Here is a 15,510-nt window from a genome sequence, read left to right on the forward strand (position 1 = left end):
AATTATCGCAAAACCGAAACAATGTTTTATTAACTATGGAGGTGCTACCATAGTAGCGTACTTTAAGTGGCAGCAATTACATGTATCGAATTTTTATATTTTATTACATTTCCGCACATTTTATTCCGCACTTCCGAATCGTAAACATTCGTAATTTCTAAAGTTTGTAGTGATCAAGTGTAGTGCACTTTGATGCATCTTGTTTTAACAAAATTTAAGGTCAACCTGATTTTTTTCAATTTTATTTTTTGAAAATGTATTTTTATTTTTTATTTTTTCCAAACATTATTAACTTTACAGTATTTATGTGAGCTATTATTAATTTGATAAGTAAAACAATAAGAATGTGGCTGAGCACCCCTGCTCAAGACACAACACGAAAGGGGATGAATATGACGTGAAGCGAATTGCATACCTTGTGAATCAATTTGACGCAGTATTGCATACCCTTTAGGGGCTAATCTTTCGAAGCTTGCGTATGGCTATCAAGCACAATACATATCATTATAATCACGATTAGTGTAGTAAAATTTGCATTTTCACCCAAAAAAAACTGTGGCTAATTATCAAGACAATGTTCACATAATTGTTAACGAAAAAAAATCCGCTGAACAAATAAAAATCTTCACTCAGCTCTTCAAGCTTCCTTGTGTGCATTTGGTGCATTTGTGCAGGCCTATCAAGCAATCGGTAAATAAAAGTCAAGGAAACGCAGAAATAACCAGGTCAAGACCAACGATGTTGTATTACCACATCCATATTTATGATTATATCTGGTTCTTCTCTTTTCTGCACAGGTGTTGCAGGGAAAATGTTAGCAAAAATGTTCGGATTTTCACACATTATTTATAACATATGCAATAAGCGAGGAAAACTCCCGCGAATCCGGTATCGTAACTTCATATTTATTTTGTACTATTCTACACCATATTAAACAGCACTTCATTGGTTAACCATTTGAACGGAAATTCGTTCAACCCTTCCGTTTCGTTTCGCGCTACAAACTAACTACAATGCTAATGGTAAAATGGCGAACATTCCACTGTCCGTTACAGCTCTTTCGCGTATGTACATCGTTGCATCGGAGCGAACACACTGCATCACCCTGCTGCCGCATTGTCCTTGGTACATTTCGCGCGAGTCGCAAACCACACGCGGCCGTCTAATGTCTCGTCGCGTAGCTAACACTGGTTAACTGGCCCACCGGGGCGACCGCTTTCGGACGGCTGACGAACACATTTGTCCCACCGTACCCTTGTGGGCCGGGCGGCCCATGGGGCGGTGGTTTCCGGACGGCCGATGTACCCGGTCCCTTAAAGAACCGGAACCATTTGGCAGGTGTCGGCTTCTTGTAACCGACGATCGGCACGGTCGGCGTTAGCTTCACGATGCCCGGCTTCTTCGGTCGCTGCGGTGTGCCGGTCGTTCCGGATGAGGGAACCGGCAGCTTCCAGGGCGCTAGCGGATATCGGAACGGTGGGGCCTTTTTCCTGAATTCTGTAAAACGAGGTCAGTCAGAGTGGGTGGTCGTCATAATGTGGCACGGTATGTACGTTCGGCACCTACTTCCTCCCCCTGTGCTCGGTATGATGTAAGTCGTGTGTCTGTACAAGTTCAAGTTGCTCGGGTTAGTTCGCACCCTCAATATGTACAATGTTTGCGCCACCTGCGCCAGTGTCAGCATGCGGTCAACCAATAGGCCTTGTGGTCGAGGGGGGGAGAACGTCACCATTGCACAACAAAACAGCCGCTCAATCAATCAGCATACCAACCGGCATACCAACGAGCCACGGGACAGGGCCCACATTGGGGGAGGATCACTGTTATTAACGACACTTTGCAGCGTGGCTATGTCACTAAGAGTCAATCCCAGGCCAGCATTAGTGCAAACCGGTGGTGGTGGCCGGTGGCCAACAATCGAAACGCGACAGACATTCGCCTGCCACTGCCACTGCCACGTGCCACCGTACCTACCGAGAGTCGCAGGGTCCGAAGAAGAGGGCACGATCCTACACAACAGATTAGCGAGATTGCTTCGACGAGGAAGCAAAGACACCTAAGACGCTTTTTACGGCACACCTTCGCAAGCGAGCGTGGCGCGAGTGGACAAAAAGGAAATGAAACCCGCCAATCAGCTTCCTTGGAACACGCGATTGCGAAAGAACAGGCCATGTTATGGGTTCAAACACACAGAAGAGAAAAAAATCACCCCCAATCACCGACATGGCGAGGTACAAACCGCAACAACAGATGCTGGGCTCACCAGAAGTTCTGGTGAGTTCAGGTGGGCGAGCGAAAATTTGCGACCACTGACCTTGAGGAACGCATAAGAATGTGCGCTAAAAGTGATCGATCGCCGGTCGCTCAGCTGTTGCTAAGGGTTGCTCCATTAAATTGGAAAAATAAACGTTAACACCGGGAACACAACCCGACCGCAGTGCCAGTGCCCCGAAACAACCCCAAAGTGGTGTAACGTTTGCTGACATCCAGATGCAGACGATAGAGTGGGAGAAGTTTATGTACACAAGTGGTTTCGTTTGAATTAGTCGCCCAAAGTAGTGGAATGGAATTTTAATTTCATCTACCAATCAATGATCGAAATCGATCCCTTTCCGATCGCTCATATCCCCGACCGATAGTCCCCGAACCAAATCGAACATGTCACACCAATAAAAACTTTAAATGTCATCTATACAATAATTTATTAAGTTATACCAATTAATTGCTATGTAAAGTATCGTACAGAGGGAAACGATCAGGTGTTACGGAAACTTCAATCCCACTCGTTCATACGCGCGGCGTAACGCACCTGCTCGGACATTCCAAACGTTCGCTCGCTCAACACACACATACGCACACTTAGCCTACACACATACATACATTCGCTCTCGCACAGGATTGCTTTTGTACAAAAAAAAAAAGAGGGAAGGATAGTGTTTCTTTTGCATTATGTTAAAGGCTATACATGTTACAGCTTAGCTCGCGTTGCTTAGTAACCGGGCGCCGCCTGCTAGACTTTGTTTCTGTTTAATGCTCTTTGTACAATCTATTTTCATAAAAGAAACGGGCCAACCGGTTTCCGTGTGGGAGGCTGGGTGATTTTGTTTTTTCTTCTCGAGGAAACCGATTGACAATGGAGGGCTGTGGTAGGGCTGTACATTTGGGAGGGAACACCGATAGCCGGTGCTATGTTGGGGGCTTTGGGACTGTGTGTTGTGGTTGGCAGCACTGCAGCGAAGCGCACACATCATTGTGAGTTTGGGTGTTGATTATCGTTTTTTTTTTTACAAATAAATATCCTTTGCATGCAGACTGGGAAAAGTGAATCGTGCTGGTACAAGATGACTAACTAGACATTTACATACACGCGTATTGCATTTAACACTAGCATTTAAGTACCGTGGATCGATCGCTGAGAGCACGTATAGCTCAGGTTCGAATTGTGACATTTATTTCGGTTGGCGTTGGACAAGCAATGGGCGAAGAATAAATTCTCCACAACCTGCTGCCCGTTGAAACGGCCCCGCGTATAAAGATCACAATTCAAACCGAACCATTCTGCATCGGAACGTTCCATTATGTTCGAACAACAGATTTGATATGGCATCAAATTCCTTCACCGTTCTTCGCGAGTACCTCGAGAATGAATTCTAGAATTGCTAGGCCTAATCTGATCAGTGCGCGGACACCGTGGGCTATAACAGTGTGCTAACTCTACCGTGTGACCATGTGCTCGTGCGCTCGCATTGCTTCGTCTATTTACTTATCTATCTGCGGATGTGCCGGATTGTGTGTACTAAATTTGGAAAAAAACCTTGAAGTTGCTGGCGGGGGGACTTTTTTTGCCCATAATTTCGATCGAAAGAACTGAGAACGTGCGTTATGCCGGGACTCTAGCTGGTTTTGTGCGCAATCAAAACGTACAGTGACTTAGAAATATCGCAAATTTCGGTACAACGCATTCACATCTGCAATTAAAAAAAGGTGGGGAAAGAAACACACATTGGAGATGTTGTGTTTTGGAGGTCGTCGAAACCGTCGTCGTTCCAGGATTTCGGTAAAGCGCATGGTGGTTGTTACCGGCATTAGTTACATGGGAGGTTGTACACTACACACAGAAACATTTACACACACACACGCAAGCAGAGAAAGGGCTCCGAAAGGGGCTTAAAGTGTCCCCCGGGTTGGGTTTCCGGTCGGTGGTTTTTGCTGGGGAATCACTTCCCTTTCCGTGGGACCCTTTTGCTTGTGCATCCCCTCAGTGCCGTTTTGGAAGTGGATCGGTGGATCGTTGATCGGATTGTAGGAATCGTGGGATGGGTGGTGGTGTTGGAAATGGGTTGGTATTTGGGGTATTGTTTGGGGCAGGACGTTGCATATTTAGTAGTAATCTAGACGAGGGAGCAAAGTTAACGGATGAGTCTCGGAGTCGCACGCTGCCGTACTTGTGGCAGAGAGATGTGTTTAGCATTAGCTTGCGCGAAATGGTTAGTACTTGGGGCAGTACTACGATGCGGCAGGCGAGTTAATGGTAGCGGAAAGAAAAAGCGGCCAGGGAAACGATAAATCCCCCCGGCGCGGAGGACGGGTCGTGGACGTGGACGCCAACTAATCGTTCTAATCGTTATGTTAGTTTGATGGCAATCTGAAGAGGGACGGAACTGGCTGCCGTGGAGTTTGACTTCCATAGTTGGGTGCATATTTACATGACTATTCTTCCCACGTACGGCGCTGGGCTGGGTAATGCTTTCGCTTAGTGTTGTTCGACGGCTGACGGGGCTTCACTTCTCCATCTGCCTGCCACGATTAGTATCACCGGGGAAGGTCTCGCGGACCGAAGCATTCCTTAGCTCATTAGGGTTGTATTAATTGAAAGCACCGTGGCATGCAATCGGCTGTTTGTTTAGCATTTTCGCTCAAAAGGCAGGTTTTGGGGGTGGGGAGGTTGTGGTTATATCTCATGTGCACTATGTACATTGTAAACCGCTCGTCCCACGGTATTGTGGCGCTTGCGCTCGGTTAAGACATTTCGATCTTTGAGGGTCACACGGCAAGATTCCCATTCGCCCGTCTGGGGGTGGGGCTTGGAGCGGCCCAGATATGGGGTTAGCATTGGAGAAGGGTGTAGCTTATTAGTGGCAGATATAGAAGTGGTAGTAGTAGTAGTAGTAGTAGTAGTAGTACAGGTAGTACACACTCAAACAGCAGCTTTATGTGTCTCCCGGTTAGAGATGGACGCACAACGCATCGATTCGGGCAAAGCGGGACAAGTGTTAGTGGGGGTGTGGATAGTATAGGTACGCGTTTGTCAATCTAGACGAGGCGCAACGGCCCCAATATTATTCGGTCTTACTCTGGGGCGTATTCGGTGGCACGAAACCGTATCCGGAAGCACCGACAATCACTCCACTCGACTCGACTGGAGCATCAGCGGGTGCCGGTGGGAATACAACGGGTCCTGTCGGGAAGAACGGGTAGAACAGCAAGATTAATGTGGGAAGGTAGCAAATCTTAAAAAACGGAGAGATCTTATCCAACACAAAACAAACATAAACCCCCAAAAACGAGCTCCCAATCCGTCTTACGTCTAGTTTGTAAAACAAAAAACCCCTAACCACACCGATCAGCTGTCACTAGTCTCCAGGCCAGCAATTGCTGGAACCCTTTTCCGGCATCAGCATCACTCAATCTATCTCCCCCTCTATTCCATGTATCTACACAGCTGTCATCGAACCACAGCGCAGCAGTTCTAAAAGTAACGCTAGCAACTCAAACTACCCTTAAATGTCAACTACCGTAACGGTTAAACCCCATACTTAGCGCCTTGTACGGTGCCGACATGCAAATAACGATCATTTCGTAGTGAAACCCAGCAATTCCTTCCATCTCGTACAATCTCCCGTTGTGCTGTTGCCGTTGCCTTTCCGATTAGTTGCTCCAGATCCAAAAAATCACACGAGGCGCGAAAAAGAAAAAATGGGAAACCGGTTGGTTTGGAAGGGAGGAACTGATCTACTGATGTGCCTATAGCAAACGATTACCACCTCAACCTCGTCTAAAAGGTCACACACTATGCTACAGATTCGTTCTAATTCATCACCACTCGCCATTGTGTGGCAGAGCGTTTGGCCGGCGATGGTAACGGCAGCTTAATGCTAGCAAATCACTACTACTAGTCTGCCCTACGCAGATCAAACTCCAATCAATCGGGATTGCTTATGCAAATTATTGGCCCTGAACAGCTTACGTCAAACCGTGATTCGGAATTGGTGTGATTGGGTTTTCGCCTCCTTCGAAAGAGAAATCTTTTTCGTTCGGCTCGTTGTGTTTGCCGATTTTCATTTTCCATATTTTCCACAACAACGACAGGACGACACTTCAAACGACCCCGTTTCGTTAGCCCTCGCCCTCCCACATACCCCGCGCACCAGATACATCTAAACCACTCACCTCGGTTCTGTCTTGGGTCCCTGACACCAGCGTTCAAAGTACCTGACAAATCCTGTCCACCGAATGCGGTCGGTCCACCAAAGTCACCGGTCAGCGAGGCAAGCCCGAACTGGGCCGTGTGCGGGAACCCGAATCGTTGTCCGGCGACGGTGGCCACGGCCAGGACGAGCGCGAAGAAGACGGTGAACTGGAGGTTGGAAAAAAAACACAAAAAAAAACAAATGATCGTAATGAGGCAAAATGGAGCTAAGTACATGCCGAAAAGGAGAGGACGAACAAACAAAAAAAGCACAACAAATAGCATAATAATTGAGCAGAGGAGTAATGCCGGTCGGTACGGACCCACAAATGATTGGTTTTATTGTGGCATCCATGCATCCGACGCGGAGTAAAACAAAAAAGAACGCCAAGTGACCATAATCTACACCAAATAGGCCCGACGCCTATTGCACGATTCTTTGCTGCCCACCAACCGATCTTGGCAAACGATAGCTTCACTATCAAAATGGGGTCAGATTTACCATATCTAATCCACTGTTCGGCGCACGGTAAGAACGGTGAAACTGCAATAATCACGCTTTCCGAGCTGAGGTGAAACTGAACCAGAATTTCTTGCGTTTTTTTATTTCTTCTATTTGGTAGATAACCTAAAACACACTAACTGTCCAACTAACAGAACAGTCCGTGCACCTTGGGGGTGGGGGAGCAGTGCGCCCTGCTGCTTGTTGGCTTGTGCAATGGTGCCGGGCTCATGGGGGGAAAAAACGAAAAACGAAAGAAAAACAAACGAAAATTGCACTGAATCACTAATTGATTCGATGATTAACGTGGTATTTCGAACCAATTTTCACCCCCCAAAAAAATATATAAAAAGACTAGACGACGTATCGCGCCCCTCTGATCGTACAATTTATGCGTTTAATTATGTTGCGTGCTTAACTTGAAGTGCAAGGGGGGGGGGGGGGGGGTTGGGGGGGGGGGGTGAAAAAAAAACATCGTTGATCAGTGTGTGATGAAACTCATTTAATTAAAGAAAAGACGTTTATTGTTCGCATCGTGGCGCGATCGTACGCACGCCAAACCGATCGAGCAAGATCAATAAAAATGGGGTCTGCGCGATTGCTTTGGCGGTTTCCTGCCACATCGAAACGCACCCATTAGGCAATATGATTAATATGCACCCCCTTCCCAAATGCACATCGTCATGCTGCTAATTGATGCTATCCGGTTCAAGCTCCCGGAACCCGCGGCACACACACACAGGGGGGAGCGCGTTCCAATAAAACCGAATGGGCAGCGGCGGATGATTCGATCACTGTCGATCCGTCGCTGACTTTTCCCTCCCGGGTTGTGCACGACTTTGTTGAAACAAACGGAAAACCTGGCCCACAAACTCTTGCTTTCATTTACGGTCAGTACGCGCTTCGTCCACAACAACAACAACAGCAAAAAAAACCGGACCGGAGTTTCATCAGCATTTGCTCACACATTTGCCGCACCGGCAAAACGGGGCACGTACCGATGCTGTTTGCCTATGGTTTGTTAGGTTTGCCACCTATTGTTGCGTATCGCGTTCGCTCCCGCTTTCCGCGATGACATAAAAAACAAAACCCGCCCAACTTTACATGGGGCCAAAACCACATTAGCGATGTGTGAAAACAGATTTGCGGATTACCTCAGCCAGTCGGTGCGCGCACACAGCAAACAAAAAGCCTCGAATCGAAACGTTCGAATTCGAAACATACGATCATAAACGGACCACAATGATCACCTGGGGGGAGATGTTAGCGTGCCAATGTGTCGGCCACAATTTTGCCCGGTCGGTGGCCGGTGTCGGTTTCAATCCCCCCTACCCGAGCAATCGGCGGTCCATTGTGTCCAGCGAAGATCTCACTTTCTTTTCAAAACTTGGTATCGGTATCGGTTGCTGTTGTTGAACCAATGTCGCTTTTAACTGGATTTCCTACCGTCCGGAAGCGACGTCAAGTGACGTCCATCCACTCTGGCAGTAACCTGTTCCTGTTCGGATGTAGCGAAAGCGAAAGTCCCATAAAGCTGGATGCCCGTGCGAGATACACCGCGAAGTACACCGGCGGTTCCCGGCATCGTCCAATCGGGAAGTGGTAGACAACGACGCTTCAACCGATGACTTGGCGCTCTCGAGACCTCTGCACATTTCGTTAGGTTGTGTCTGTGCGATTTATTTTGCGGTTTGTTTGTCTATCTCCAACAACCAGAAGGCCCCGTTCTCAAGTGGAGGTGGCTGAATAGGCTGCGACTTGGGGAGTTGGTTAACTCCACACACCCGGGCAAGATCTCCACACACGTGCGGTAGTCTGGCTAGATCATGGGTAGAATTGGGTGAATAGCAAGAAAATCTCCGACCCCAACTACCTCCCTCCGATCTACACGATCCATGAGGTAATAGTGACCTGGTTCACTTTTGGTGGCACTCTGTGGTGGTCTAATTTGCCTACCAAGATTCTAGGCAGCAGCGAGATCGTGCAAGAACAACGGGGTATTGGCTGGTGCTGCCAGTGTCTGCTCGTTATGCCATAATATCGAAGCCCGCGTAAAAGCTGCTGCAGTCTGGGAACGAAGCAGTACAGCTTTACTTCCAGATAATGGTGCCCTGAAGGATTGGGAAATTATGACTAACACCAGGCATATGCACCTTTTTACTTTGTTCTCCCCTTACGGGCACAAGTGCGATAAGTGCCACCATGTTGTTTTTTTCTGATTTTACTTTTAAAGGGACTCCACCGGAGAGTTTACTCCTGCTGGCAGCGAGACAACCCATTAAGCGCCCCCAAAAACTAGGAAAGTGAATGCACTATCACACCACACGCGCCACGTGCCAAACCGACATCACAATCGTACATATGTTCGCCAGTCCCGGTTTACGTAACAGCGTCGGTGATTAAATGTTGCCTGCTGGTGAAATAAATTCTACCGAACGAAAACACATCACCACCACACCACAAGGCAAAGCTTCGGAGCTTGCCGGGGGCATGTGTTGCCCGAAGTGTTGCGAAGTAATTCTCCCGCATCTCCACCACAGCTTTTAAGTGTCCAGAAATATGATACTCATCCAATGCGTTCCGCAGCCAGTTCGAACGGCTGGTCGATCCCGTTTGAAAGACGTGCGAGTTGGCCCGTCCGGAGCCCATTAGTGTTCCATCTTGATTCGGTGCCGTCCGCGTGCCATAAAGGATGAAACCTTTTGTTTTGTTCGGTTCATTTCCGTATCATCAGCGCCGATCGGCGCTCGTCGATCGTCGGTAGTTCTAATCGTGATCGTGAGCTGCCAAAGAATCGGTTGACACTTTGACAGGTTACAGCGTAACCGGTACGGCACCGGCGTTCGTGATCGTGTGTAGCATCTTGTCGCACCTCACTGACTCCACCCGCGCGCCAGCAGGCTGAAAGTGATCATCAAACTGAGTCGGCAAACTTTCCACCCGGGACACACATGCGTCCAATACGCCAGTACCACTGCTGTCCGACTGCCCCATACTGCACACTGCCGATTGCCAAGAGATCCAATTGCATAATATTTCATCTTGAAGCGGTGGAGTCTTGTAAATCCCCGACCCGCACCCGCGGCCCCGCGCGCAGCCCGCCAGCGAGAGGAACAAATCTTGTCCAATTCTACTGGAATTTCATCATTTTTCAATAAAGCTCGGGGTTTTATTGTCCCCTTGCACTGTGTTGCCGGTTGCCCTCGGTTGCTCGAAGGGGAGGGGCGCCACGGGTTGTAGTGGAATTAAAATGAAACACGATCGACGCACTGTTTTTCGTAGAACAAACCCTGACAGACGAAATGTCCGCAATGCCAACAGCAACGCGAGAAAAAAAACAAACAAAAAAAAAACGCATGTACAGATATTCGAGCGGTGCTTTCGGTACGTTCGATCGAGTTTTGGTATTTGGGGAAGCTGACTGCCGGTTCGATGCTCCAGCGACCGATCGCGACCGATACCGCTACTGACCTACATCGGCAAGGCCTTTTCGGCGCTGCTGGGAAACTTAAGCTCTCAGCTTAATGATCTCCACAGTACGGGGACGGACGATTGGGGGTAGAACGGTTGCAGCAAGTTCCGCAAGTGCATCGGACGGCGCCAACGCCAAGCCAGGTTGGAGGTGGTTTGCGGTTCGCTATCTGCGAACGTTAATGACATTCTTTAGGCGCTACACAAACCGGAGGCGTACTTTGTTTGACTTTGGCCCGTTTTTTTTTCCTATTACATCGCCTTACGTCACGGTACGGGTGCGCCTGAATGTATACACCTCGATTACGATCTATTTATTGCCACCTGTTCTGCTGTCCATCCCTTCACCTGTTTCCTCCCTTCGTCTCACCGTCTCACCGCACACACCGGAAAGTAATATAAGTCACATATTGCAAATGGTGGCCCCCAGGAGCAGATGGCTTCGATTATGAGAAAATACCAATTGAGTGTCGTTAATAGAGTCCGTTAGTTGGCCGCTACGCCGCTTCAACGGTTGTGATGGGACGGTTGTTAAAATCCCATGGTCAGTCAGCGGTACCGAGCGTACGTCTATGTGTGTGTGTTTATATGGCGATCGATCGGGACGCAAAGTCGATTGGGCAACGCAAACTTGTCGCATTCTACGATTTTACGATCATCAATGTCTGATTTATTTTATGCTGGTCACACTTTACGTAGCTCGCTGTTTACTCGAGCGTGTCGTGAACGGGGGTACCGTTTTTGTTGAGTGCAAAAACATAAAAAATTATGCCCAACATTCGCGCGGACATCACCGGCCATCCGGCGCCCGAAGTAGCCATCCTGCGGTCGATTTTGCATCATGCCGACCGTCGTTTCCTGGAAGGAAATGGCCGTACGAGTGTGCGGTGCGGAACGACGACACTAAGCCGACATACGGCCGAGCTGCTTTCCATATCGTTGTGCTGCGGTCTGCCTGTTTCGATCCGTCTGGTCAGTTCCGTCGCGCTGAAATCACATTGACAGCTTGACAGCTGGTTGCGCCGGTCGTCTATTGCTGTTTGCAAAGCACTCTCGCTTTTTTTTTGCATTTTCTGCAAATGTTGATCGTGCAAAAGGAAGAAAAAAACAACTCCGAGCCATAATGGCAATTGTCACAACCCCAGACCCACTAAAGCCGATTGGACATGGGCACTAGGAAAGCGACGAACCTTTGCTTCCCATCGATGCGGCGAGTAGAGGGATGGTAGGTAAGGGTGAGCGGGCCAGGGAGGTTCCTTTTTCCCACCCCAATGGGTGGCCAGTGTGAGTGTAATGCATTTTAATTGGCCACCGTACGTTCGATTCGGGCGTAGCAATTGCGATAGCAAGATCGCGGCGTCTTGTACCGTTGCTTCCACGATCAGCTGGGCAAACTTGACCCACAAAGCCCCGCTGAAGAGGGCCTGCCGAAGGGTGGAAGATTTTCCACTCACACGTAAGCGGTCAATGACAAGCGGGGCATTTGTTTGCCGCTGCTTCACCCTACAATCCGGCCTGCACTGTCACGTACCGTCGTACTTCAATCGGCTTCAATCTCAATATGTGTATCACACCTTCCACCCACGCTGGTTGGGATTGAAGCCGTGAAAAACCGTTACGAAATTTCATACCAAAACCTCAAACGAACTGAGGGTGATCTGTAGCGCCACTCGTACGGCTACTTCGGACTCGATCGAAACGCCGAAGGCCATACCGCCGAGTGGCTTCATCGAAAGGGATAGACACAGAAGTAAGGAGAAAAAAAAACAGAATACATAACGCGAACACGAGCCTTTTAACACCTTCACCAGACGTTTAGGCAGGTAGGTGCTTTTTAATGAGCGGTTCCTTTGCCCCTTTCCATTTGGCGCAGCGTGGTAAGAGAGTCGTGGCAAAGAGACCTCCTTAACCTCCGCTCGACACTCGATCGCCGATCGTCCTTGCAAGTGTAAACGCTGACGAAAGTCAAGGTCCTGCACGGATTGATGCGTCCATCCATGAAACACAATTCGGCGATCATTTATCACAAAGAAGAAAAACCGCACACACATACGCACCTTCGTGGGTATACAAACAGCCCACAAAAAAGCGATTTAATTGCAGGGTAATGTTTCGATGTTCGCTTTGTTTTTTTTTTTTTGGTCTTTTAGCTTCTCATTCGACTCTCATTCCAGCAAATACTGTCACTAGCTGTATTGACGCACCGTTCATTAATCTTGGCGCAACAGTTTGTCACGATCAGCACACAGCCGTATCTGATGCGGTGGGATGCCGATTAGCCGATCACACGATCACGATGGTGACCAGAGGTGAATAAACGGTCCGTTTGCTGCGGTGGCAAAGGGAATGCAAATGTCGGATCCGGTCGGGACGCACCGGACAACATCTGGCCAACCTTGAGATACATTTACATCGGCTTAACTGCCGGTTCGCTTCTCAAGGCGATCTCCGATGCAGCAACAAACGGCGTGAGCAGCATGGAGTGGGGACGGTGTGCGAGTTAATTATCTCGTCGGAACATTGCTCGGAAGTGGAGGAAGTGATGCAAGTTCACCCGATCGGACCCGATCGTTTAAACACCTTCACATTACACCATAATGCGCATAAGTGCATGCGATAGGGAAGTATCTGCCTCTAGCTATTACACGTGTTCGTCTCGAGAGTAACGATGCACTTTCTTCTCGCGCCTTATCTCAACCCCGATACGATAAAGGCAAAACGATCCCTTTCCCCTTTATTTGCGTTGTTAGAAAATAATTGTTTCCCACTTTAGCCGAACGCGCCGAGCGGCCAAGTGGCCACTGCCAGTGGCCACCTAATTGAGGAAGTGCACATTCCAACTAGCCCTAAAACCAGTTGCGTCATTAGCCGCCTGTACTTTCCGGCTCGCGGCAGTCACATTGTCCCGGCATTGCAGCGGACCAGCGAGGCGGAACGGAACTACGGTGCGAGAATGAAGGACCCCCTTTGCAATGGGAGTTCCAACACACGAACGCCAAGAATGTCGTGCGCTATAAATTATAGGGACGTCACCGCGTGCAGCGCTACACGTTGAAATACCGATCCTCGGAGAGTGCCGAAATGGCAAATCTCGAACGGAAACCATAAAGCTCTCTGGCTTGTTGTCTTCTTGTCCCTTCCCCCCGTGGCAAACATAACCACCCCAAAAAGGGGGACACGGTCAACACATTCGCAGGAGGGCGTACGGCGTACACGTGATCAAACCTTTAATTGCCTTTTACAGCTGATCACTATCACATCCCCCGCACATCGGACTGACCACAGCGCCACGAATTCTTAAGCGCGTGCCCTCAAACTCGTGGTCGCGTCGCGTTAATCAAATCCGAGCAGCCAAAACCGCACATGCGTAATGCTTGCAAATTTTGACGCAATGCTGAGCGAAGTGAATCTGGAACCGGGGTTTCGATTGTCGGTTTTGTGGATGGCCAATACGCTTGGTTCGCGTTGTTGAAATATGGCCAACGATTTATGAGCGCATTTCGGGGCCGTTTCTCTACCCGGCGGTCCGTTTAACCTTGCCCGTTTGGCTACTGGGGCACGTACTTTCTGAATTTGCAAAAGTGTGAAAACCACTGCTACGCACCGCCACGAAAGTGAAAAGTGAAGCCGCTGCGTAACGTAACGTACGAATTTGCGCGCAACCATGCAAACCCGTTGCATACAGGCCGCAGCAAGGTGGAACTAAGCTTTCGGGTTGTTTGTTTTATTGAGTTTGCTTTAGTTGCTGCCCAAAATGGAAATTACACCCAACCGATTGCTCCGAAAGTAAAGCGAAGCCCCCGTTAGCCAGCACCTGCAAATGGCACCCTAATTGGTACAATCCGGTACAACAATAGAACAAAACGAACACTCCCGAATGGTGTTGTGATGCGTGGCACTGGGGTGCGCACAAAGATATGTAGTAACATGCCACATTTCCCCGCGCGGAAAACAATTTCCTCTTGGGTAATTTCTGTGGAATGGTCGAACGGGCAGGAAATGAGTGCGCAAATTGAGCAGCGCACGCCCTACAGCCCAAGGGAATGCACCACATCCAACCGGTGCCGGTGGTTGGAAGATGGTAAGCTAAATATCAATATGGTGCGTATGCTTGCGGAAGTTAGCTCACATCCGAACGAAACCGATGAACGGATCAACGATGTTGCGTGCCGGTGTTCGGGTTCGGGAACAACATGGAATTTGCTGACAATTCGCCTTCGCCACACAGCATGCCCCGTAGGCATGCGACTAAAGCCGATCGCCAATCCACACTTTGAAAACCCGATGTGAAAACCGTGTGGCCATTTTTCTGCGCTGGACAATCAACCGCCTTCGGTTAACTATCTCCCATAATAATACACCTTCAGAGCAGAAGAAGGTAAAAACAGCAATCATTAACCCTCGGTGGTCGTTGAAACTGTTTGCATCCCGGCCACAAAATGCCCGGGTAATTCAGTATCAAGTGCCTATTGGAGCACCGGTTAAGTATAGTAGCGAGCGAGCTGAGGTTCGTCGCTTGCAAACGCGTGCCCGCTCATTGAAGTCTTTTGTATGCGGGTTCAAGCAAAGCATTGTTCGGGCTACTTCACGCTTCAGATAATCTGTATGGCACGCATTTTAAAGGCGATTATCACGCATTAGCGTTGGGTTACGAGTGCAAACACACACCCGTGTTCGATGCATATCTTAATTGTGTTTAAACATTGCCAAATTACGTACACTTTCTTTTAAGGAGCTTTTTTTACTGACAGCTGTCAGATGTGTCATGCTTTATTGATGACAATTAGGTGACAATTTCATGGTGTCGTTAGAAAGATAAAGACAATGCATGGTGTTTGGGGGATCAAATCGCAAGGGGTGGATTTATCGCGTGCTGATCATATTTCCGTTCTACTGACCCACCAACTGTGTCATCGTGCAAATGACCAAGTGCGACCTAACCTCAGCCCCATCATTCGGCGGTGAATCGAAGCCACCGAATGCCCTTCGTAACAATCCATCCACCTCTACCAACATTATCTCATCAACGTAACACGAACACACAGGCGGAATCTCGCCAACCGTCTAA

The 15,510-nt window shown here is 48.7% G+C and overlaps 1 protein-coding gene across 1 annotated transcript; it reads right to left on the minus strand.

The window, feature by feature from the left end:
* Nucleotides 1–1,034: 1,034 nt before the first annotated feature.
* Nucleotides 1,035–12,172, minus strand: LOC128299422 (uncharacterized). Its single transcript, XM_053035384.1, has 4 exons — nucleotides 12,074–12,172; nucleotides 6,451–6,637; nucleotides 5,354–5,458; nucleotides 1,035–1,497 (listed from the first exon to the last, which is right to left on the minus strand). Exons 1-4 carry the CDS (start codon nucleotides 12,170–12,172, stop codon nucleotides 1,163–1,165), a joined length of 726 nt encoding a protein of 241 aa, XP_052891344.1. The 3' UTR covers nucleotides 1,035–1,162.
* Nucleotides 12,173–15,510: the final 3,338 nt, after the last annotated feature.

This window comes from Anopheles moucheti, chromosome 2, assembly GCF_943734755.1.
Source record: "Anopheles moucheti chromosome 2, idAnoMoucSN_F20_07, whole genome shotgun sequence".
NCBI classification, from domain to species: Eukaryota; Metazoa; Arthropoda; class Insecta; order Diptera; family Culicidae; genus Anopheles; species Anopheles moucheti.

Bases quoted from the DNA above. Each gene is read 5' to 3' on its own strand.
- LOC128299422 (XM_053035384.1), bottom strand. From the start codon at position 12,172: ATGAAGCCACTCGGCGGTATGGCCTTCGGCGTTTCGATCGAGTCCGAA. The intron at 6,638-12,073 runs GTATGAAATTTC...TCCAACCTCCAG, and splicing joins TCAGTTCGTTTGAGGTTTTG to TTCACCGTCTTCTTCGCGCT. The intron at 5,459-6,450 runs GTGAGTGGTTTA...TCTTCCCGACAG, and splicing joins GGACCCAAGACAGAACCGAG to GACCCGTTGTATTCCCACCG.